Raw genomic sequence first — 25,997 nt, forward strand, 5'->3', positions numbered from 1 at the left:
AGGATTTTCCAGGTGTATATAATCATGTATCTCTCCCACCTGCATTCCAGGGAATACAGGTTCAGGAACCTCAAGCGCTCTCATTAATTGAGGCGTTTTATCTCCGTTATGCGCGCCGTGAAGGTTCTCTGTACATTTTCTAGGTCAGCAATTTCACTTGCCTTGAAAGGTGCTGTTAGTGTGCAGCAATATTCCAGCCTAGATAGAACAAGTGACCTGAAGAGTGTCAGCATGGGCTTGGCATCCCTAGTTTTGAAGGTTCTCATTATCCATCCTGTCATTTTTCTAGCAGATGCGATTGGCGTTTCGCTCTAGTTTGTGGCCAGAATTTGTTTTGTACTCTGATGAAGATTTAATTTCCTCGTGTTTACCATATCTGAGTAATTGAAATTTCTCATCGTTGAACTTCATATTGTTTTCTGCGGCCCACTGAAAGATTTGGTTGATGTCTGCCTGGAGCCTTGCAGTGTCTGCAATGGAAGACACTGTCATGCAGATTCGGGTGTCATCTGCAAAGGAAGACACGGTGCTGTGGCTGACATCCTTGTCTATGTCAGATATGAGGATGAGGAAGAAGATGGGAGCGATTATTGTGCCTTGTGGAACAGAGCTTTTCACCGTAGCTGCCTCGGACTTTACTCTGTTGACTACTACTCTCTGCGTTCTGTTAGCGAGGAAATTATAGCTCCATCGACCAACTTTTCCTGTTATTCCTTTAGCAAGCATTTTGTGCGCTATTACGCCATGGTCACGCTTGTCGAAGGCTTTTGCAAAGTCTGTATATATTACATCTGCATTCTTTTTGTCTTCTAGTGCATCTAGGACCTTGTCGTAGTGATCCAATAGTTGAGACAGACAGGAGCGACCTGTTCTAAACCCATGTTGCCCTGGGTTGTGTAATTGATGGGTTTCTAGATGGGTGGTGATCTTGCTTCTTAGGGCCCTTTCAAAGATTATGATATGGGATGTTAGTGCTATCGGTCTGTAGTTCTTTGTTATTACTTTACTGCCCCCTTTGTGGAGTGGGGCTATGTCTGTTGTTTTTAGTAACTGTGGGACGACCCCCGTGTCCATGCTCCCTCTCCATTGGATGGTAAAAGCTCGTGATAGGGGCTTCTTGCAGTTCTTGATGAACACACAGTTCCACGAGTCTGGCCCTGGGGCAGAGTGCATGGGCATGTCATTTATCGCCTGTTCGAAGTCATTTGGCATCAGGATAACATCAGATAGGCTTGTGTTAACCAAATTCTGTGGCTCATAAAAAATTCATTTTGATCTTCGACTCTCAGTCTGGTTAGCGGCTTGCTAAAAACCGAGTCATATTGGGACTTGAGTAGCTCACTCATTTCCTTGCTGTCATCTGTGTAGGACCCATCTTGTTTAAGTAGGGGCCCAATACTGGACGTTGTTCTCGACTTTGATTTGGCATAGGAGAAGAAATGCTTTGGATTTCTTTCGATTTCATTTATGGCTTTTAGTTCTTCCCGCGATTCCTGACTTCTATAAGATTCCTTAGCTTAAGTTCGATGCTTGCTATTTCTCTGACCAGTGACTCCCTATGCATTTCAGATATATTGACCTCTTTTAGCCGCTCTGTAATTCTTTTCTGCCGCTCTGTAATTCTTTTCTGCCGCCTGTAAAAGGAGCGCCTGTCTTTCTATTTTACATCTACCCCCTCCTTTTTCTTAGAGGAATAAGCCTTGTGCATACATCGAGTGCCACCGAGTTAATCTGTTCTAGGCATAAGTTGGGGTCTGTGTTGCTTAGTATATCTTCCCAGCTTATATAGGTTAGGACTTGGTTTACTTGGTCCCACTTTATGTTTTTGTTATTGAAGTTGAATTTGGTGAATGCTCCCTCATGACTAATCTCATTACGACGGTCTGGGGCTCCGCGCATACATGTCTGAACCTCAATTATGTTGTGATCTGAGTATATTGTTTTTGATATGGTGACATTTCATATCAGATCATCATTGTTAGTGAAGATGAGGTCTAGTGTATTTTCCAGTCTAGTAGGCTCTATTATTTGCTGGTTTAAATTGAATTTTGTGCAGAGATTTAAAAGCTCGTGTGTGTGCGAGTTCTCATCAGAGCTGCCTCCTGGTGTTATTACTGCAACAACATTATTTGCTATATTCCTCCATTTTAGGTGCCCTAAGTTGAAATCCCCCAGGAGCAAGATGTTGGGGGCAGGAGCTGGCAGATTTTCCAGACAGTCGTCAATTTTTAACAGCTGTTCCTGGAATTGCTGGGATGTTGCATCCGGAGGCTTGTAGACTACCACAATGACTAGGTTTTGGTTCTCGATCTTTACTGCTAAAACTTCCACTACATCATTTGAGGCATTAAGCAGTTCTGTGCAAACAAGTGACTCAGCGATGTACAGGCCAACCCCCCCCCCCCTTTTGCCTGTTCACTCTGTCGCATCTGTATAGGTTGTAACCTGGGATCCATATTTCGTTGTCCAAGTGATCCTTAATGTGGGTCTCAGTGAAAGCCGCAAACATTGCATTTGCCTCTGCAAGCAGTCCACGGATGAAAGGTATTTTGTTGTTTGTTGCTGGCTTTAGACCCTGTATATTTGCAAAGAAGAATGTCATCGGACTGGTGGTATTGTTGGTACCTGGAGTTTACCTGGAGAGAGTTCCGGGGGTCAACGCCCCCGCGGCCCGGTCTGAGACCAGGCCTCCTGGTGGATCAGAGCCTGATCAACCAGGCTGTTGCTGCTGGCTGCACGCAAACCAACATACGAGCCACAGCCCGGCTGATCCGGAACTGACTTTAGGTGCTTGTCCAGTGCCAGCTTGAAGACTGCCAGGGGTCTGTTGGTAATCCCCCTTATGTGTGCTGGGAGGCAGTTGAACAGTCTCGGGCCCCTGACACTTATTGTATGGTCTCTTAACGTGCTAGTGACACCCCTGCTTTTCATTGGGGGGATGGTGCATCATCTGCCAAGTCTTTTGCTTTCGTAGTGGGTGATTTTCGTGTGCAAGTTCGGTACTAGTCCCTCTAGGATTTTCCACGTGTATATAATCATGTATCTCTCCCTCCTGCGTTCCAGGGAATACAGGTTTAGGAACCTCAAGCGCTCCCAATAATTGAGGTGTTTTATCTCCGTTATGCGCGCCGTGAAAGTTCTCTGTACATTTTCTAGGTCGGCAATTTCACCTGCCTTGAAAGGTGCTGTTAGTGTGCAGCAATATTCCAGCCTAGATAGAACAAGTGACCTGAAGAGTGTCATCATGGGCTTGGCCTCCCTAGTTTTGAAGGTTCTCATTATCCATCCTGTCATTTTTCTAGCAGATGCGATTGATACAATGTTATGGTCCTTGAAGGTGAGATCCTCCGACATGATCACTCCCAGGTCTTTGACGTTGGTGTTTCGCTCTATTTTGTGGCCAGAATTTGTTTTGTACTCTGATGAAGATTTAATTTCCTCATGTTTACCATATCTGAGTAATTGAAATTTCTCATCGTTGAACTTCATATTGTTTTCTGCAGCCCACTGAAAGATTTGGTTGATGTCTGCCTGGAGCTTTGCAGTGTCTGCAATGGAAGACACTGTCATGCAGATTCGGGTGTCATCTGCAAAGGAAGACACGGTGCTGTGGCTGACATCCTTGTCTATGTCGGATATAAGGATGAGGAACAAGATGGGAGCGAGTACTGTGCCTTGTGGAACAGAGCTTTTCACCGTAGCTGCCTCGGACTTTACTCTGTTGACGACTACTCTCTGTGTTCTGTTAGTGAGGAAATTATAGATCCATCGACCGACTTTTCCTGTTATTCCTTTAGCACGCATTTTGTGCGCTATTACGCCATGGTCACACTTGTCGAAGGCTTTTGCAAAGTCTGTATATATTACATCTGCATTCTTTTTGTCTTCTAGTGCATTTAGGACCTTGTCGTAGTGGTCCAATAGTTGAGACAGACAGGAGCGACCTGTTCTAAACCCATGTTGCCCTGGGTTGTGTAACTGATGGGTTTCTAGATGCGTGGTGATCTTGCTTCTTAGGACCCTTTCAAAGATTTTTATGATATGGGATGTTAGTGCTATTGGTCTGTAGTTCTTTGCTGTTGCTTTACTGCCCCCTTTGTGGAGTGGGGCTATGTCTGTTGTTTTTAGTAACTGTGGGACGACCCCCGTGTCCATGCTCCCTCTCCATAGGATGGAAAAGGCTCGTGATAGGGGCTTCTTGCAGTTCTTGATGAACACAGAGTTCCATGAGTCTGGCCCTGGGGCAGAGTGCATGGGGGGGAGGGGGGGGAATTTTTTTTTCCGGCATTAGTATCTGTATCTGTTGGTTTGGAGTGGAGGCCATCGACTGTGGTTCCACTCCAGGAATGATTGGATTTGGTGTATGATTTCTGCCATTTCCTGCCAGTTTTTTTTCCTTCCTGGAACTAAAAAACCTCTCCCTTTTGAGTGGCTGTGGCTACCCAGGTTTTCCCATGGCCTGGATGTTTTGTATCTTTTTGTCCCCTTTAGATGGTGTGCCTGGCAATTTAAGTTATAGCACAGTCTTTCCTGTACTGAAGAGGTACACATTTCAGGGTGAAAAAGCTTACAGGAAGGGAGTTTGCATTTTCCTGTTGTCATGTGGGCACGGCATTTTCTAGGGTGGTCATAGTTGCATGTCCCATCTGTTTTTCCAGATTCCCATGCCTGCAGATACCAAGTGCATAGTATGTGCACAGGCTTGGTTTCCGTTTGCCTTGGGTTTCTGTGACTGTATTCCCTGTTGGTGCATGTTTACCTGTCTTATTCCTATCCTCACTAGCACCAACAATGGAGCTCTAACCAGTTGTTTTTGGTAATATATCCTCACTATTGCTAGTGGAGTCCTCTTGTTTGCCATTTCCCGTGGTATTACTAGTTTGCAATATTGGTTTTATCTTATCTTTGACTACACTTGTTTCCCCACTACAGCTCCTGTCTCCCATGAGGTCATTTGTATGCATTCCCTCCTGCGTATATTTCCCAACTACCTGGACAAAATCTCCAGCTTCACCATTACTGTCTCCCAGGACAGCACCTCCAGCTTCACCACACCATTACTGTCTCCCAGGACAGCACTATCAGCCCATTTACTGACTACCAGGACAGCACCTCCAGCCTTACAGTTTCTGACTACATGGCCAGCATCAAGCGCGGTACCATCCAGCCCAGACTTTTTATGTTCCCATCTGTTGTAGAATGCTTCCAGGTTGTCTATGAAAGCAGCTTTGATGTTATCCTCTTTTAATACCAATGTGATTTTAGTCCACAGATTGATCTCATTTGGGCATATCCAAAAACACTTCCCTGATTTTATACTGCTTGTAGCTAGTTCTTGGCATGACACCAAATTCCACAAAAATGAATTTATCCATGTGGAAGCCTGTTTGTTTGATTGACTGCAGACTACACAGAGCTTCATAATGATTTGAATGGTTGATTTACTGTAATTCTACTAGCAACCTCTTGAATACTCTATTAATAACCTCCTTAAAGTGAAGCTCTAGTTATTTGTATTTCTATTTCTAACTGTACTTGTATATTAGTACAGCTTACCGGTGTACGTTCCTGATTTTATATTTATTGTTTGTGTTTGATAAGGGCACCTACAACTCCATCCGTTAACAGTCTGCTTTATTGTCCAACGAATTCATTTGAAACCGGTCAAGGGTTCGGACCAGTCGAGGGTTCGACCAGTCAAGGGTTCGGAACCAGTCTGATCTGATCAGTGGGTCACTTATTTAAACGTACTGGTCGGTGATTTGGGCTAACACATGAAGGATTCACTTATAATTAATAATCAACTGTTCAACTATGAAATAATTACTATCCTACTGTGCAACTATGATATAATCCGTAGTGTTAAGTAGTCTGTAAGCCAATAATGTTAAGTTGGCCCATAATGTCAAGGCGTAATAGAGGCTCTCCTTGCATTGCAACCCACTATTGTAAATATAAAATCTCAATGTACTGTTTGCAAAGACAAAATAAATAAATAAATAAATAAATAAATTATGTACATCATGTACAGAATTATTATAAGAATAACTAAGCACTAAACCCATAGGTTCAACAACAGCACTGAATACATCATGTACAGCTGTTTTCTTAAATGTTCTGTTAGTCATACAAATGTCACCAAGGTTATCCCTCTGATATATTCGCTATCTGTTAATTGTTAGTTAACCATCCCTAGATTCAGGCTATGAAATGTCTGGAGAGGGAAAGGATAGCTCTAGTGTTCATGACCTTGCACTTGTTCGTGTCAAACTCGATTAGCCATTTGGCTTGCCACTGATTTATCCTCCCAAAGCCTTCCTGGAGTCTGTCCCTGTCCTTCTATATTTTTAATTCTCTCGCCATCTTTACATAATAGCAAACAGGAGCAAATAAGAATGATTTCTTCTGGGAGATCATTAACATATATTAAGAATACATGCTCAATGCACTTTCCTCACTGCTAATCCGCCTGGCATGTACCACTGGAACGTGATGCTTCCATCAAAATGTGCTTTAACATGCATTTTTTTAATATAGTACAGTGGAACCTCTACTTACGAGTACGTCTACATGCGAGTTTTTCTGAATACAAGCAGTCGCTCTTTCGATTTTTTGCTTCCAGACGCGAGTGAAATTTCCAGATGCGAGCGGGCCTCAAGGGAAGTTCCTCGATCCTGGTGAGAGGCTCTTGCTCTTGATCTAGGGAACTGGATCTCAGTTGTTTGTTGGACTATCTTATTGAAACTTGGGCAACGTATGATGGAAAGATGCTTCTTAGCATACACCAAAAATGAAAGAAATTGGACCATAAATAATGGAGTTCACTTCTCAGCCATTAGCCTCCCATTAGCGGTATATTTTCATATGGTTTTTATTGATGTATTCTCGTATTTTTGGTCTCATTAGATAGAATGGAAGATATGATTTTTATTGGTTTCACGATGAAAAGTACCTTGAAATTGAGCTCAAAGTAGCAGAAATGTTCGATTCTTTGGTGATGTTCAAGAGGAAACTAATGACGTCACCATCCAATACCTGTCCGATCGGCACTGCTCCTCAACCTTCACATATTGGAAAGCTCTTCAACACACTAGCAAAAGTGAGAGTAGACATCATAAGGTAGCAGTGGCAGACAACATGAAGCAGCAGTAGCAGACATCATGAGGTAGCAGTGGCAAAGTGTAGCATTAAGAGTGTAGCAATTAAGTGTAGCATTAAGAGTGTAGTATTATAAATCACTCTGACTTTTTTGGGTTATCCTAGGTTCTCTACACATGTAGTCTGGAGCAGGAATGGCTGCTGTGGTGGCCTTATAAACCCCAACAACAACAATGGCTGCTGTCACCACCACTAGTCACATATGTAATGATATGTATTTTATTAATTCTAGTGTACATATCATATTTCTATGTTATTAATATTGTTTATGTCATATTACATGAATTATGATAGATAAATAAGCTGTAGAGTTGATATTAGGGAAATTGTTGAAGTATTTTCTCATGCCTGGAATTCACTGGAACGAATTAATTCCATTTCAATTAATTTCAATGAGGAAAATTGACTCTGCAAACAAGCAAATCCAGATGCGAGCAAGGTCATGGAGCAGATTAATCTCGTAAGTAGAGTTTCCATTGTATTGTATTCATTTTTCCCCAAAAAATGTTTATTTATTTCATATAATGATATCATGTGGGGAAAATGAGGTTTTGCCAAAGAATTTCGCTGATACGAAGGATTTTTGAGGAACGTTAAACGAGGGATGCCTCTACACGTAATGTCAATTTGTTATGAAGGTAGGCGAGTGACTGTGGACGAGCAAGTCTTTACCGAACTCATTACACAATCCACAAGGCCAGACAATGAACAGGTCAGAGGCGAAAACACCATTCAAAAACTTTTCACTTGAGTATTTCCCGCAGGACTGAAATTTTCTTGGCCTTTTACACAGGCCATAACTTCCAGCAAGTCTCGAGTTTGCTTATATTGTATATAATCAGTGACTCACAGAAGAACTGCTGTTTTCTAAGATAATACATTTGCATAATTTTTGTTTCCATTGATGCTTAGCAAAGAAAAAAAAATAAGAGTTCCATAACCACACACATTGACATGAGAATACACTGAGGTGGCGCACACACACATGTAGCAAGTTCACGTTAAAGGGATCCAGCAGTTAATACCGCAAACACGGCGAGCATCAGCTCACAAGAATAAATGATAGTGAAAAATACACAAAAACTGTGAAGCCCTTTAATAAGTACTATGTTTCATCCAATATTTGACTTTGTCAAGTATTTTATGTACTAGATAAAGCCCAATGTTGGGCTTTATCTAGTACATAATAAAGTACAAGTAAAGTATTTGCTGTATTTTTATCTTCAGTAACTGTGGGGATGCTGTGGAGAATAACTGGGCTTAGCCTGACTCACCTGGTTGGCGACCCTGAGGTCCTCCTGAGAGAACTGTTCATTGCGGTACAGAATGTTGATCTTAACAACGATCTTGATGATGTTCTTTACCAACTTCTCCGCCTCTTTCTTGTTGCCAGTCTGAAAGTTGTGCACAAGGTGAGAACACACAAATTCGATATTTTCACAGGCAGGAGCTGCTCCAGAGATGTTACTTGGGGGGGAGGGAGGGCCGCAAGGAAGTTGTAATCAGCTTGGAAGAGGAGGCTGTGATTTAGGCTTAAAGCACCTTTATTATTGTAATAAAGTTGGTAGAATTACCGACAATATGTAAAGTAAAAGGACACAAGTGCAACTAATGTGACATTTATTGTGGCAACGTTTCGCTCTCCAGGAGCTTTATCAAGCTTGATAAAGCTCCTGGAGAGCGAAACGTTGCCACAATAAATGTCACATTAGTTGCACTTGTGTCCTTTTACTTTACATACCTTTATTATTGCTGTTATTGGGGGGGGTTGAGGGGGGTAATGGAGGTGTTGGGGGTCTCAGCCCCCCATTAGTGCCGTCCCTGTTTCCAGAGTATACCAGTAACCAGTGAAAGGCCTGGACCACGACTAAAAACTCCACTGAGTGCAATATATGATACACAGACCTATAAATATCAATACACTTTCTTCTTGAAAAGACCCTCTCCCCCCACTTTCCCTTCCAAAAGAACTGGTGATCTATTCATTACAAACAAAAAAAATCAGCGTGGTTTAGTCCAGTGGGAGAGATGGTCAGTCCCACGTAACAAATGCTTCACCTGAAGCTGCCCTAGTTGCTAAACCCACAGAAAAATGTTAAACGATACCACCATTACTCTACTTAAGTTTCCCAGTTCAGACTTGGGGAGTTCAAATTCAAATTCCTTTAGTTCATTATCTCACACACACGTACAATCTATACTGTGTTATGCAAGATAACAGGAAAGATAAGCTAGTTTTTGTTTCCACTACAACTTACTTATCTGAATAAAGTAGCAGCACACACAGTCTATCCAAGCAGGTTAAACTAAAATTAAGTAATTTCTACTTACAAGCAACTCCACTACCACCGCCAACAGGAGAAGCAGAACATTACCACTACGACTCTAGCACCCACCCACCACGACCCCAACACCATCACTGGAAGTACGAGCAACAGCAGCACCACTACACCAACACACCACCACTACTACACCAACACACCACCACCACTACTACACCAACACACCACCACCACCACTACACCAACACACCACCACTACTACACCAACACACCACCACCACCACTACACCAACACACCACCACCACCACTACACCAACACACCACCACCACTACACCAACACACCACCACCACTACACCAACACACCACCACCACTACACCAACACACCACCACCACTACACCAACACACCACCACCACTACACCAACACACCACTACCACTACACCAACACACCACTACAACTACACCAACACACCACCACTACTACACCAACACACCACCACTACTACACCAACACACCACCACTACACCAACACACCACCACTGGTAGGTAAGACACATAGGCAACAATTAGGCAACTTTATTCCGAAACGTTTCGCCTACACAGTAGGCTTTTTCAGTCTAATACAGAAAATAGGCAGGAACAGTAGAGATGTGAAGACGATGTAATCAGTCCATCACCCCTGAAGTCGTAGAATTTGAGGTTGTCAGTCCCTCGGCCTGGAGAAGTTCAGTTCCTGACTATGGAACTGAACTTCTCCAGGCCGAGGGACTGACAACCTCAAATTCTACGACTTCAAGGGTGATGGACTGATTACATCGTCTTCACATCTCTACTGTTCCTGCCTACTTTCTGTATTCGACTGAAAAAGCCTACTGTGTAGGTGAAACGTTTCGGAATAAAGTTGCCTAACTGTTGCCTATGTGTCTTACCTACCAACCTGTCGGTATTGTATGCCATTTTGATGTTCACCACCACCACTACACCAACACTTGTCGGTACTTCATACCACTGTCAACAGTGGTGGCAGTGTTTGTAACTCACTACCTTGAAGGAAGGGCAGCCACAATGCTGCTGAAGATCTCTTATGATCCAAGGAACTATAGCAGCTATAATAACAGCTGCTATATTCCCCTTCCGTGGATCAATCGTGATTACTTACCATTTCTCAGGCACTGTACGACCCCTACTGATTCATAACAAATTTGTTATGAACAATGATGGTACGCGAGCGTGAGTTAGACCTGCCTAGCATGGATCAGTAGACCTGCTGCGGTCTTCATTCCTGTTTTATAGTATCCCACATACCTGTGGCCAGTTTCAAGAGTTCTCCTACCCACAGAATTGACTGCCTGGTCAAGGAGACTATTGCTGCTAGCGGCTCTCACAACCTGGCTGGTCTCTCACATTCAACATTATGACACTGAACGTACCACGGTATGGCTTCATAACTTAAGCACCTGCTATGATGTTGCTACCTTATTTACTAAAATATTTAAAAAATCGAAAATGTGTTAAGTGTACTGAGAGTACTGTACACAAATCTGGTAACCTCGTTCATTGGAACTTAAATTTTCTAACCTAAAACTGTTTTTATTAACGATTTGGTAATAATGTACAGGTTTTTCGGAGATTCGATCAGTCCGAAAATGAGGGAGGGCCAGCACTACCCTAGGAGAGTGCTCTTCAACCCTCCGCACACTAGCATTAGAGTTGCAGAGGCCACCAACTGCGACATTTTTCCAGAGAGCAACCCACAGTGGTGCAACACACAGCACAGTCTAGCTCTTGTCCCCTTTTATCACCCATGAACTACGAAAACTTAAAGAGGCTTTCAAGAAGTCATAAGTTTTTGGTAATCATTCAAGTAATGTATCATGAAACTTTATAAGTGCTTGGAAACAACAGTAGAGATCATGACTTAAGAGTCATGGCAGTATGACATTTAGTTATACTTTTGTATCAACACTTAGGATAATGTGTAAAGTTGAATGTTTCCGGTTTTGGTGGTATGTGTTCTCTCAGACTTGTCTACAGCTCCTGGACCCGCCTCTTTACCTGCAACACACGGTGTTGGAGGTGTGTGTGTGTGTGTGTGTGTGTGTTCTCTCAGAGTTATGTCTATAGCTCCTGGACCGGTCTCTTTAACCTGCAATATACATAACCTGACATCCACTGCTATTCCCTGGTGTTAGGTTAGGTAAGGTTCGTCAGGAAACAGGACAAGTGTTTCCTGACGCGGGTCTTAGTCAGATTCAAATTCAAAGTTTATTCTCTATAAAGATTACAATGTTGAATTTTCAGAATTTGGTTGTTGTGTGGTTTACATGTAGTTAAATAATGATTACAGAGTGTACCACTAGAACGCCTAGCATGGCTAGGCATTTCGGGCAGACTTAGTTTAATTCTTTATTTTAAAATATTACAAATTATGAGGTAAGTTGGTATTATGGCTAAGTGACTAAATACTAGTCTGTGAGTTTAGCAATGTGAATGCTTTTGTTTTGGCACAGTACATAGTTTCAGTATTGGAGTATCATAGGATTCATTATTTTAAGATTGATGACCCGCCGTTGGAGCTTCTGGTCATCTGACCGAGGCCTTCCACTGGCTTACCGGTCCACCCCTTTAAAAATCTTGGTCATATTTATAACCATTCAGTTGTGGTGCGACAGAGAGAGAGAGAGAGAGAGAGAGAGAGAGAGAGAGAGAGAGAGAGAGAGAGAGAGAGAGAGAGAGAGAGAGAATGACAGTGACAAAGTGACTTCCTAGGTGGACCAGTTTATATATTGTGCACAGCTTCATACTAGGGTAAGAAACTCAGGTACACACTACCTATACCCTGACATCATCGCCTCAGGAAGGCTGGGTTAATGTTCAGCAATAATCCCCAGTTGACGCGTGTTATACCAGGATACCACAGTTGAGCAACAGCTCCTCATCCTTAAGAGAACTTCCTTATGTAATATCTGCTTATAGTAACACGCACTTATAAAATTAATATTAGTAGTAGTGTTAGTAGTATTAATAGAATAGTACTACTACAAGTAGTAGTACTAACAGTAGTGTCAGTAATACTAGAATATAATAGTAACTACTATTCTAGTATTACTAAAAGTAATAATAGCAATAGTACTAGTGGTGGTAATAGAACTACTAATAGTAGTAATAGTACTACTGGTAGTAGTAGTATTACAATGTTAATTACACCAGTTGATGTACTACGAGGTCTCAGGAAAGTAAGGTAATCAATAAGGTTTGACCAAGGTGAAAGGCAACTCCAATTTCAAAGATCCAGAACCTTGAGCAGCATTAAGGCACCTTCCTGGAAGGAGCTGTCAGCTACAGACCAACAAAACACACCACAAAATATTTGTAAGTATCGCCGTCTGTTACAAACAATGGTCTTATGCTGTAACAGGAAAATAATGACTTAGCTGTTGTTCACCTTTTATATTTCACTTCAGGGGAAATAAGCACCAAGTCGTTTTTTCATTTTTTTATCTAGTTTGAATACCAAGTCTTCTAGTACCTAGAAACTAGATTAGATATTAACTGTGTTAGATAACTGTCTAGAAGGAAACACCTAGGGTGTACCAAGGTTAAATTAACAACGACTTTTGACACTTCTTTCTGATCTTTATTTAATTTATATACTAAATCTCTTTTCGTACTTAGTAACTAGGTTAAACATTAAAATCCCATACTCAACAGGGAGGTTATGTGACACATTGCGACACTTCACTTTGTGATGTAGTCCAGCTGGGCTTGTGAGGTCTCTGGGGAGACCTAATTTAACCAATTATATGGTCACACCTTGCCTTGGCAAACGTCTGTAGCCACGCCCACGTCTGAGGTCTTTTGTTCTTGACGCCTCAGACCTAGGCGTCAGGTCGTACACGTGGTTGTGGAGGGTGCTTGGACCCCCCCCTACATGACAACTTATCATGAATATTAAAAGAACATAATTGTATGTTTACGTTCTTATAAATTATTAAATAACCAAACTCCAAACAATCCAGCAATATTAACAATCTTGTACTGTAAGTAAAACTATTTAGTTACTTTCGAGAAACAACAATCTCTTACGGGGATTACTCAAGTTAGCAATCTCTCAGACTAATAGTCAATCGTCTAGTACAAGACTTTGAATTCTATAGAAAAGCTACTATGGTGGCCTGGTGGCTAAAGCTCCCGCTTCACACACGGAGGGCCCGGGTTCGATTCCCGGCGGGTGGAAACATTTCGACACGTTTCCTTACACCTGTTGTCCTGTTCACCTAGCAGCAAATAGGTACCTGGGTGTTAGTCGACTGGTGTGGGTCGCATCCTGGGGGACAAGATTAAGGACCCCAATGGAAATAAGTTAGACAGTCCTCGATGACGCACTGACTTTCTTGGGTTATCCTGGGTGGCTAACCCTCCGGGGTTAAAAATCCGAACGAAATCTTATCTTATCTCTTAACCGAGTGCTAAGAGAGCTATGCACTCTAGGATGAGAACCTGAACCTGCTCAGAAGTGTATGAACCTACTGGTTGTGTCTGTGACCAGTAACTCTCACGTCAGGTTGGTCACATGACTCAACCTTTGACTCCAGCCGGCAGCATAACTAGCGGCTGGTCTTTTAACTAGTGATTCCATCTTTTTCCCTATTTCTATACATACATAAATATTAGCATTAACATAAAATAAAAGAGCAATATCCTAGTATCATGATACATGAGGTCAGATAATAATAAGTCGGAAATCTTTACTGTAACTACTAGTCAAGAAGTCCACTAGTGAAACCTCGACGGAATATATTCAAATAAAAATGTCGGGCATCACCCGTAACACCGTCAAACAATCTAACGTAACCTGAATGAAATTTTCAAATTTAAAGAACGTAAATGATAAAATTATCTATGCTAAGAGATAATCTAAAAAAAAAGAAAACTAAAAAAAAATTAGGTGACAGAACATTCAGATAAGATATATTAATTTCATATGATAGGAAATCCCTTGGGTTATATATACACGGGGTATCCTAGAGGTCTTTGAACACGGGGAAAAATACACCATTTTTCCAGTTAGTGTTGGGGTTTTGCGCATATTGAACGATTACTCTGGCTGATGTGCGAGTTCAATGTTTTCCATTTCCTTAATCAGTCTTTCCTGCTTCAGAAAGTCTGCTGCCGTTGATAACCTTTTATTATTGGCCTCTCTTTCTCTAGAAATTTCATCTTCTTTGCTGCATTAGTATGTGTGTGGAGCATACTTTGTGGCAATGAACTCATCCTCCCTAGAAACTGGATTACTGCGTCCGCGGTGGTCGTATCTTCTCAAGCCTAGTTTATTAAGGTCTCGATTTATTTGATCCCCGTTGATGTCCTTGTTGACGTTGAATTTGTTGAATTCTTCCCTCATGATTGATGATGCCTCTCTGAGCCAGGTTACTATGCAGCCCACAGGTTGGTACCTCGATCATGTGGTCCGAAACTGCAGTCTTCGACACCATTACGTCCCAGACCAGGTCCTTGTTTGTGAATATAAGATCTAGGATATTTTCTAACCTGGTCGGTTCTGTTATCTGCTTGCATTAGACGAATTTATTTCAGAGGTTTAATAATTTTGTTGCGTTGAACTATTCCTCCAGACTAGCTCCAGGGACTCTGCAATTAATGATTATCACACACTTCCATTTTAGATGTCTCAAACTGAAGTCACTGACAAACAACATACTTGGATCCGGGATTAACAGGTTCTCAGTTTAAATTATTATGATAACCAAGCGCTAAACCACCAGGGTCCTCAGTTCAGAGTTAGATCTGTGATAGCTGGTCCTTGAACTGCTGGGAAGAAGTATCCGGCGGTTTATATTCAAGCAAGGTTCAAATTTTCCATCTCAGCCGTCAAAACTTCAACTCCATCATTAGTGGTGTTAAGTAACTTTACGCCAATGAGCGACTAACATACAGACCGACATCTCATTCGTTGCCTGTTTTTCTTGTCGCATATAAAGTTGCATCCAGGAACGCATCCACATTTCACTATTTAAAGAAGTCCTTTACGCGAATCTCCGTAGAAGCTGCAAACATTACGTCTGACTCACTGAAGACACCACTAATATACGCAAGTTCGTCGTTCTTCCTAGGTTTGAGACCTGGTTTGAGACGGTACTAGTGTTAGTAACAACACTACCGTACTAGTGACAGTAACACCACTACCGTACTACTGATAGTAACACCACTACAGTACTAGTGATAGTAACACCACTACCGTACTAGTGACAGTAACACCACTACCGTACTAGTAACACCACTCCCGTACTAGTGATAGTAATACCACTACAGTACTAGTGATAGTAACACCACTACCGTATTAGTGATAGAAACAACAACACTACCGTACTAGTGATAGTAACAACACTACCGGACTAGTGATAGTAACATCACTACCGGACTAGTGATAGTAACACCACTACCGTATTAGTGACAGTAACACCACTACCGTACTAGTGACAGTACTCAAGAAATCGTAATGACACGATTGCAAACAAACCAAACTTATTGTGGCTAGCTGGTCTAGTGGCTAACGCGACGGGGTGGAGTTTCGAGACTATGGCTGCGGGTTCAATCCCGGCCGGGGGTATGGTTTGTTTGCAATCGTGTCATTACGATTTCTTGAGTCATGTTGACGGCAGTGAAGGGACTTGAGCTAGAGTTCGTCACGGCCACGCTAGCTGGAGATTCGTCTGTAAAAACTTGCATTTGTGGTCACAGTGGTGCCTGTGCTAACCTTCCTATGGTGTAGAAATATACCTAGTTGGATGAATCTTATTGTGGCTAGCTGGTCTAGTGGCTAACGCGACGGGCTGGAGTTTTGAGACTATGACCGCGGGTTCAATCCCGGCCGGGGGTATGGCTAGTGACAGTAACACCACTACCGTACTAGTGATATGAAAGTTTAGACACATGTGCAACGTCTGGATATCTTTATTGTAGACGTTTCACCATCCAGTGGCTTTATCAATACAGATTCTAGGACATAATTAAAGATAGTAGAACTATATACAAAAGATGAGTTAATCAGATATCCAGACGTTGCACATGTGTCTAAACTTTCATATTGTCTGTATTTTATACCTTTCTTGCACAACTTGTCAGACACTGCAACATCATGGAATCTTGGTTCAGAGGACATCTACTAGTGGTAGTAACACCACTACAGTACTAGTAACACCAATACCTTATTAGTGATAGTAACACCACTACAGTACTAGTGATAGTAATACCACTACAGTACTAGTGATAGTAACACCACTACCGTACTAGTGATAGTAACACCACTACAGTACTAGTGATAGTAACACCACTACAGTACTAGTGATAGTAACACCACTACAGTACTAGTGATAGTAACACTACAGTACTAGTGATAGTAACACCACTACAGTACTAGTGATAGTAACACCACTACAGTACTAGTAACACCACTACCGTACTAGTGATAGTAACACCACTACCGTACTAGTGATAGTAACACTACAGTACTAGTGATAGTAACACCACTACAGAACTAGTGATAGTAACACCACTACAGTACTAGTAACACCACTACCGTACTAGTGATAGTAACAACACTACTACCGCAGTTTACACAGTCTTCAGTAATGTTGATACAGTTGATCATAACACCAACACACCCAGTCCGCAAAATTTCTGTGAATGCGCTAAAACCAGTGAACTCAATATGAATTGAATGAAAAGCGTGTCAGGCCAGCAACAGGGAGGCCTGGTCTGGCACCAGGCCGCGGGGGGCGTTGACCCCCAAAACCGTCTTCAGGTCAATATACATCAACCGGGTCAGACGAACTACCAGCCAACTTTTAAAGTCAAAAAATAAGAGTCTCCACTAACAATAATGTTGAACAACAGAAGAGGGCAGAGCGCTAAGACACTGAAAACTAGAAAATATTACGCTAGTACTGATACACTTTTTGGTGCTACTTTGGCTTGTTATCTACGTGTCATGTATCTACTTTGGGATATCTACACCTTACATTGCAATCAACACGGTACCTAACCTAGGTTAGGTTAGGTACCGTATTGATTGCTAAGGTGTAAATCGCAATGTAAGTGTAGATATCATTTTCCTTGTAGATAACAAGCCAAAGCAGCACCCAATCTTTTAACAAAAGAGTGACTGCCAACGTAAAAAAAAAAAAACTCTTGGTTACTCGAAGGATACCTGAAGTATTTCGGGAGTCAACGCCCGTCAGAGGTCCCTGGTCTCAGATTAGGACCTCTGGTGCATCAAGGCCTGATCAACCAGATTATTAACGCTGGCCACACACAGTTCAGTGTATGAACCACAGCCCGGCTGGTCAGGAAGTAACTTTAAGAACTTATCAAGTTTCCACTTAAGGACGGCCACGAGTCTCTTAGTAATCCTCTTATGTATGAAGGGAGGCTCTTGAAAATTCTTGTTCCCCTTACAAAGCAGACAGATAAAAACGCCCGTCACAGTTTTGTATCATCATTTGCAGATGACACTACAATAAGCATGAAAGTCACTACGGTAGAAGACACTGAAAAATTACAGGAAAGATATAAGCAGGGTTTTCCAGTGGGCAGTGGAGAACAACATGACGTTCAGTGATGATAAGTTCCAGCTGTTTAGGTATGGAAAGAATGAAAAACTCAAAAGGAACATTATATACAAAACTCAAGAGGGTCACCAAACAGAACGAAAGGAACTCGGGAAAGATTTGAGAATAATTATGTCAGCTGACCTTACTATCAAAAAACATAATAAAACAAAGATCACGATAGCCAGGAGAATGACAGGGTAGGTATTGAGAATTTTCAAAACAAGGGGAAATAATGTCAGTGGTGACACTTTTCAAATCGCTAGTGTTCCCTCATTTAGAATATTGCTCAGTGTTGGCGGCCCCGTTCAAGGCAGGAGAAATATCAGAGCTGGAACAAATACAGAGATCGTTTACTGTCCACATTGAGCATTTAAATTACTGAGAATACCCTAAAGTCCTGAATGGGTACTCACTGGAGCAGATGAGAGATAAATAATAATATATATACCTGGAAAGTACTCGAGGGCCCGGCCCCAAATCTGCACGTGGCCGTAATATACTGGAGCGAGAGATATGGAAGTGTAAAACAAACGCAGTGAAAAGCAAGGGTGCGGTGGGCACAATAAGGGAACACTATCAACATTCTTGGCCCCAGATTATTCAACATCTTAACAGAAGATATCAGATACAGTTGAACAACAGTGCACGTGGACAGTCTCTCTTCACCGGATGCCAGATCAACCTGGCTGTGATGGATATGTGGGGCAGCGGGCCTCCAGCATCAGCAACAACCGTTTGACCAGGTTAGCACCAGACAAGCCTGGCCCATGGCCGGGCTCTGTCAGTAGAAACACTCTGGAAACACATCAAACGTGTTATCTCTCAGTATACTTACTGCACTCTTGCTTTTCATTGAGGATATTTTGCACGGTCTGACCAGCCTCTTGCTTTCTATGATTGAAGGTCTTTGAAAAATGTTTACAATATTTTAATGTGAAATAAAGATATCTGAGATTTAGACCACCTGTGTAGTGTCTCCTGGGAAAACACACACACACACACACACACACACACACACACACACACACACACACAATCACAATCACCACCACCACCAATACCACTGCCACCACTAACTATACCACCACCACTAACAATACCACCACCACTAACAATATCACCAACACCACTAACAATATCACCACCACCACTAACAATATCACCACCACCACTAACAATATCACCACCACCACTAACAATATCACCACCACCACTAACAATAGCACCACCACCACTAACAATAGCACCACCACCACTAACAATACCACCACCACTAACAATGCCACCACTACTAGAATACCACTGCCACCACTAACAATGCCACCACTACTAACAATACCATCAAAACCACAATACCACTGCCACCACTAAATATGCCACCACTACTAAGAATACCACTGCCACCACTAAGAATACCACTGCCACCACTATCAATGCCACTGCCACCACTATCAATACCACTGCCACCACTATCAATACCACTGCTACCACTAACAATGCCACCACTAACAATACCACTACCACCACTAACAATACCACTGCCACCACTAATACTGCCACCACTAACAATACTACTGCCACCACTAACAATACTACTGCCACCACTATCAATACCACTGCTACCACTAACAATGCCACCACTAACAATGCCACCACTAACAATACCACTACCGCCACTAATACTGCCACCACTAACAATACTACTTCCACCACTAACAATACTACTGCCACCACTAACAATACTACTGCCACCACTAACAATACCACTGCCACCATTAATAATACCACCACCACCACTAACAATACCACTGCCACCACTAACAATACTACTGCCACCACTAACAATACCACTGCCACCACTAACAATACCACTGCCACCACTAACAATACTACTTCCACCACTAACAATACTACTGCCACCACTAACAATACCACTGCCACCATTAATAACACCACCACCACCACTAACAATACCACCATTGACAATACTACCACCACTAACAATACCACAATCCACTGTTTATTTCCTCTCGTAAAACACTTCACCATTTTTCTGGTTCTAATATTTATCAGTTCCTGCCTCCTCTAGTCTTCTATTTTCATCCTTCTCTTTACGTCTTTCCTTCGAATAACAGTCTCCATTCTATCTCGAGTATATTCGTATTACTACTTTCCTCCCATCACTCTTCTAATATTTTATCATTCCTTATTCTCTCGCATCTCTCTGGCTCACAGAAAGTTTCGGCTCTCAATGTATCATATCAGGAAACGGGAAGGAGTCGAACCCGTGGCAAGTGTTTTAAAACCGGCAGGCCAGTGCGTTAACCTCTGGACCACTTGACTCATTTGTCTGCAGTCATATTATGATTTCATAAGTCTCTCATTGTATAGACACCCAGATGTGTGTGTGTGTCCACACAGGTGTGTATCTCCGTGTATATACACACAGATATACAAAAAGATCACAGTAAACAGGTGATATCAGAATATGCAAAAAGCCACTGTGAAAGAATAGTGTAATTCCAAGCGCTTTCGTGACTTCTCACATTATCAAGGAACTATAAGACATGTGTATCTCCGTGCATATACACCCAGAGGTGTGTATCTCTGTGTATATACACAAAGAATTATCACATTAATGGCATAAGAAACCAATAATTTGCTGAAGACACATGGTCAACACCTGGGTATCTTTATTGATGGAAGACGTTTCGCCCACTGGCTCTTGTGTGTCTGTATTTTCATTTAACTGGTTCAGAGTAAGATACTCAACACTTGTCAAGACAGAAGGACTCAACACAGGCTGAGGGACTGAACACTGAGGATGAGTTTGAGGTAATCAGTCCCACAGTCTGGAGTCTGTGTGTTCAAGATTGATGGACTGAAGACGTCGAATCCAGGCTGAGGGATTGATTACCTCAAACACGTCATCTTTCACCGTTCTTCTCTGTATTGGACTGAAGAAACCACTGGCCGGACTCCAGATACGAGTATACGAGATAAGTGTATATCTCAATGTATATACGCTCAAGAGGTTTATATACATCAAAATGTCTAACTCTCAATGTATATACTGAAGTGTAAGTCTTCAATTAAATTTTGCCACCAAAGTGGCTAGTTTATTGTGTACTTCATATCCATTTTGTGGATGGTAGTGGCTAGTTTACTGTGTACCTCATATCCATCCTGTGGATGGTAGTGGCTAATTTACTGTGTACCTCATATCCATCCTGTGGATGGTAGTGGCTAGTTTACTGTGTACCTCATATCCATCCTGTGGATGGTAGTGGCTAGTTTACTGTGTACCTCATATCCATCCTGTGGATGGTAGTGGCTAGTTTACTGTGTACCTCATATCCATCCTGTGGATGGTAGTGGCTAGTTTACTGTGTACCTCATATCCATCCTGTGGATGGTAGTGGCTAGTTTACTGTGTACCTCATATCCATCCTGTGGATGGTAGTGGCTAGTTTACTGTGTACCTCATATCCATCCTGTGGATGGTAGTGGCTAGTTTACTGTGTACCTCATATCCATCCTGTGGATGGTAGTGGCTAGTTTACTGTGTACCTCATATCCATCCTGTGGATGGTAGTGGCTAGTTTACTGTGTACCTCATATCCATCCTGTGGATGGTAGTGGCTAGTTTACTGTGTACTTCATATCCATCCTGTGGATGGTAGTGGCTAGTTTACTGTGTACCTCATATCCATCCTGTGGATGGTAGTGGCTAGTTTACTGTGTACCTCATACCCATCCTGTGGATGGTAGTGGCTAGTTTACTGTGTACCTCATATCCATCCTGTGGATGGTAGTGGCTAGTTTACTGTGTACCTCATATCCATCCTGTGGATGGTAGTGGCTAGTTTACTGTGTACCTCATATCCATCCTGTGGATGGTAGTGGCTAGTTTACTGTGTACCTCATATCCATCCTGTGGATGGTAGTGGCTAGTTTATTGTGTACCTCATATCCATCCTGTGGATGGTAGTGGCTAGTTTATTGTGTACCTCATATCCATTCTGTGGATGGTAGTGGCTAGTTTACTGTGTACCTCATATCCATCCTGTGGATGGTAGTGGCTAGTTTACTGTGTACCTCATATCCATCCTGTGGATGGTAGTGGCTAGTTTATTGTGTACCTCATATCCATCCTGTGGATGGTAGTGGCTAGTTTATTGTGTACCTCATATCCATCCTGTGGATGGTAGTGGCTAGTTTATTGTGTACCTCATATCCATCCTGTGTATAGTAGCACAAGAGCATATGTATACACAACGATCTTAGGAACTAAGCCCCCAAAAAGGGTTAACAGGAATACATTTGATATATATATATATATATATATATATATATATATATATATATATATATGACAATTTTCTTCTTCTTATTCTTTTTAGTAATCTTTACAGGAAAAGGGGTTACTAGCCCATTGTTCCCGGCATTTTAGTTGACTTTTACAACACGCATGGCTTACGGAGGAAAGATTCTTATTCCACTTCCCCATGGATATAAAAGGAAAATTAATAAGACCAAGAACTATTAAGATAAAAATCAAAGAAAACTCAGATGAGTGTGTATAAATAAATGTGTACATGTATGTATAGTGTGACCTAAGTGTAAGTAGAAGTAGCAAGACATGCCTGTAATCTTGCATATTTATGAGACAGACAAAAGACACCAGCAATCCTACCATCATGTAAAACAATCACAGGCTTTCGTTTTACACTCACTTGGCAGGACGGTAGTACCTCCCTGGGTGGTTGCTGTCTACCAACCTACTACCTACAAGAAAGAAAGAGGGGAAGGTACCTAGGGATTGGCGGAGAGCATGTATAGTCCCTTTATATAAAGGGAAAGGGGACAAAAGAGACTGTAAAAATTATAGAGGAATAAGCTTATTGAGTATACCAGGAAAAGTGTATGGTAGGGTTATAATTGAAAGAATTAGAGGTAAGACAGAATGTAGGATTGCGGATGAGCAAGGAGGTTTCAGAGTGGGTAGGGGATGTGTAGATCAAGTGTTTACATTGAAGCATATATGTGAACAGTATTTAGATAAAGGTAGGGAAGTTTTTATTGCATTTATGGATTTAGAAAAGGCATATGATAGAGTGGATAGAGGAGCAATGTGGCAGATGTTGCAAGTATATGGAATAGGTGGTAAGTTATTAAATGCTGTAAAGAGTTTTTATGAGGATAGTGAGGCTCAGGTTAGGGTGTGTAGAAGAGAGGGAGACTACTTCCCGGTAAAAGTAGGTCTTAGACAGGGATGTGTAATGTCACCATGGTTGTTTAATATATTTATAGATGGGGTTGTAAAGGAAGTAAATGCTAGGGTGTTCGGGAGAGGGGTGGGATTAAATTTTGGGGAATCAAATTCAAAATGGGAATTGACACAGTTACTTTTTGCTGATGATACTGTGCTTATGGGAGATTCTAAAGAAAAATTGCAAAGGTTAGTGGATGAGTTTGGGAATGTGTGTAAAGGTAGAAAGTTGAAAGTGAACATAGAAAAGAGTAAGGTGATGAGGGTGTCAAATGATTTAGATAAAGAAAAATTGGATATCAAATTGGGGAGGAGGAGTATGGAAGAAGTGAATGTTTTCAGATACTTGGGAGTTGACGTGTCGGCGGATGGATTTATGAAGGATGAGGTTAATCATAGAATTGATGAGGGAAAAAAGGTGAGTGGTGCTTTGAGGTATATGTGGAGTCAAAAAACGTTATCTATGGAGGCAAAGAAGGGAATGTATGAAAGTATAGTAGTACCAACACTCTTATATGGGTGTGAAGCTTGGGTGGTAAATGCAGTAGCGAGGAGACGGTTGGAGGCAGTGGAGATGTCCTGTTTAAGGGCAATGTGTGGTGTAAATATTTTACAGAAAATTCGGAGTGTGGAAATTAGGAGAAGGTGTGGAGTTAATAAAAGTATTAGTCAGAGGGCAGAAGAGGGGTTGTTGAGGTGGTTTGGTCATTTAGAGAGAATGGATCAAAGTAGAATGACATGGAAAGCATATAAATCTATAGGGGAAGGAAGGCGGGGTAGGGGTCGTCCTCGAAAGGGTTGGAGAGAGGGGGTAAAGGAGGTTTTGTGGGCAAGGGGCTTGGACTTCCAGCAAGCGTGCGTGAGCGTGTTAGATAGGAGTGAATGGAGACGAATGGTACTTGGGACCTGACGATCTGTTGGAGTGTGAGCAGGGTAATATTTAGTGAAGGGATTCAGGGAAACCGGTTATTTTCATATAGTCGGACTTGAGTCCTGGAAATGGGAAGTACAATGCCTGCACTTTAAAGGAGGGGTTTTGGGATATTGGCAGTTTGGAGGGATATGTTGTGTATCTTCATATGTGTATGCTTCTAGACTGTTGTATTCTGAGCACCTCTGCAAAAACAGTGATAATGTGCGAGTGTGGTGAAAGTGTTGAATGATGATGAAAGTATTTTCTTTTTGGGGATTTTCTTTCTTTTTTGGGTCACCCTGCCTCGGTGGGAGACGGCCGACTTGTTGAAAAAAAAAAAAAAAAAAAAAAAATATATATATATATATATATATATATATATATATATATATATCGTTAACAGAACTGTGGCTGGTCAGGACTCGATCCTGCGTTCTCATGCCTAGCCCTGTGAGAAATGAACAAAGTATGCATCCCTCTATCCACTGGACCAACAATTCATAAACACCTGGCGCTCAGCAGTACTGAACGTGTTTACCCTGTTTTTCGTGATTTCATTAATATATAGATTGCTCGTGAAGGCTGGTACACAAAACAGGATGAGACTGAAATTAGTCTCTGAGGCTCCACGACCACGAATGTCCTTGCACCAGGGACAACACGCTCAGTACTGGTGGGCGCCTGGTATTTAAGGACTGTAGGTTCAGTGGACAGAGTGATTCCTACTTTGTTCAGTTCTCACAGGGCTGGGCATAAGAACGCAGGATCGAGTCCTGGCCAGCCTCAGTTCTGTTAATGATTCAAAATCACTTGTTTCGTGATTTCATTTATTTATATATATGTGTATATATATATATATATATATATATATGTATATTATATATATATATATGTATATTATATATATATATATATATATATATAAAAATGTATATCGTGTTTAAATGTATATCTGCAGTAGTAAGATACCTTGATATAGCACAGTGTTATACTGGTTATGGTATATATGTTTGTTCCTTCATATAGAGATCACAAGGTATAAACACTGAGGGTTTAGTTTAAAAGCTGCAACAAAGAGGGTTGGTTTGTTAGGTTTAAAGCCTATCTACTAACACATGGTTCATTAAGGCTACACGTAACCAGTTTACCACCAGTCAAGAATACCTTTAATTCCTAAAATAAATATTAATGAGCCTCGTGTAATAGAATTTAATCCTAACAAACCAACAATTGCTGTTCATTATTTTGTTACCCTTCTTTTATGTCCCTATTTTGATATTTTATCATCCAGTTGTGTCTTCCCATCTATGTTTCTCGCCAGTCTACCTCCACTTTCTTTATGAAAGTTATATATCACTTCATGTTAGGTCTTCTTCTTTTCTTAGCACTCTAAGGCTTCAACTGCTATTAATAAAAGTCTATCTTTGGAATTCTGTAACTTAAACAGTCCTGTTTGGTGAATATTTTCATTGTTTAGTGAAGGCAGCGGGTGGTTATAAGAGACCTCCACGGCCAGGCAAGGTGCCCTTGGTGATAAAGTTATTGCTGGGTGCCAAGGTAAACAGTCATACCCCCACACATGTATGCACACACACGCATGTACACACTTAACACAAGATTCCAAGACGTTAAATAAAGTTCTCACCATTCGCATTAGCCTTTAGAAGACAAACACCAGAAAATTCTGGGTTGGGGTCTGGCTGCGGGAGTACGAAGACTTTTAAAGATCACAGGTAT

At 41.6% G+C, this 25,997-nt stretch overlaps 1 protein-coding gene across 10 annotated transcripts in view; it reads right to left on the reverse strand.

Moving 5' to 3' along the window:
* sigmar (Tumor necrosis factor alpha-induced protein 8-like protein sigmar) overlaps positions 1–25,997 on the reverse strand; it is a 220,724-nt gene that overhangs the window by 5,507 nt on the left and 189,220 nt on the right. For all 10 annotated transcript variants that reach the window (XM_070103038.1, XM_070103046.1, XM_070103040.1 and 7 more), the window contains one exon: positions 8,433–8,552. In XM_070103038.1, coding sequence (XP_069959139.1) covers positions 8,433–8,552 — 120 coding nt within the window. The remainder of the gene's footprint in view (positions 1–8,432; positions 8,553–25,997) is intronic.

Source organism: Cherax quadricarinatus, chromosome 84 (genome assembly GCF_038502225.1).
Source record: "Cherax quadricarinatus isolate ZL_2023a chromosome 84, ASM3850222v1, whole genome shotgun sequence".
NCBI lineage: Eukaryota > Metazoa > Arthropoda > Malacostraca > Decapoda > Parastacidae > Cherax > Cherax quadricarinatus.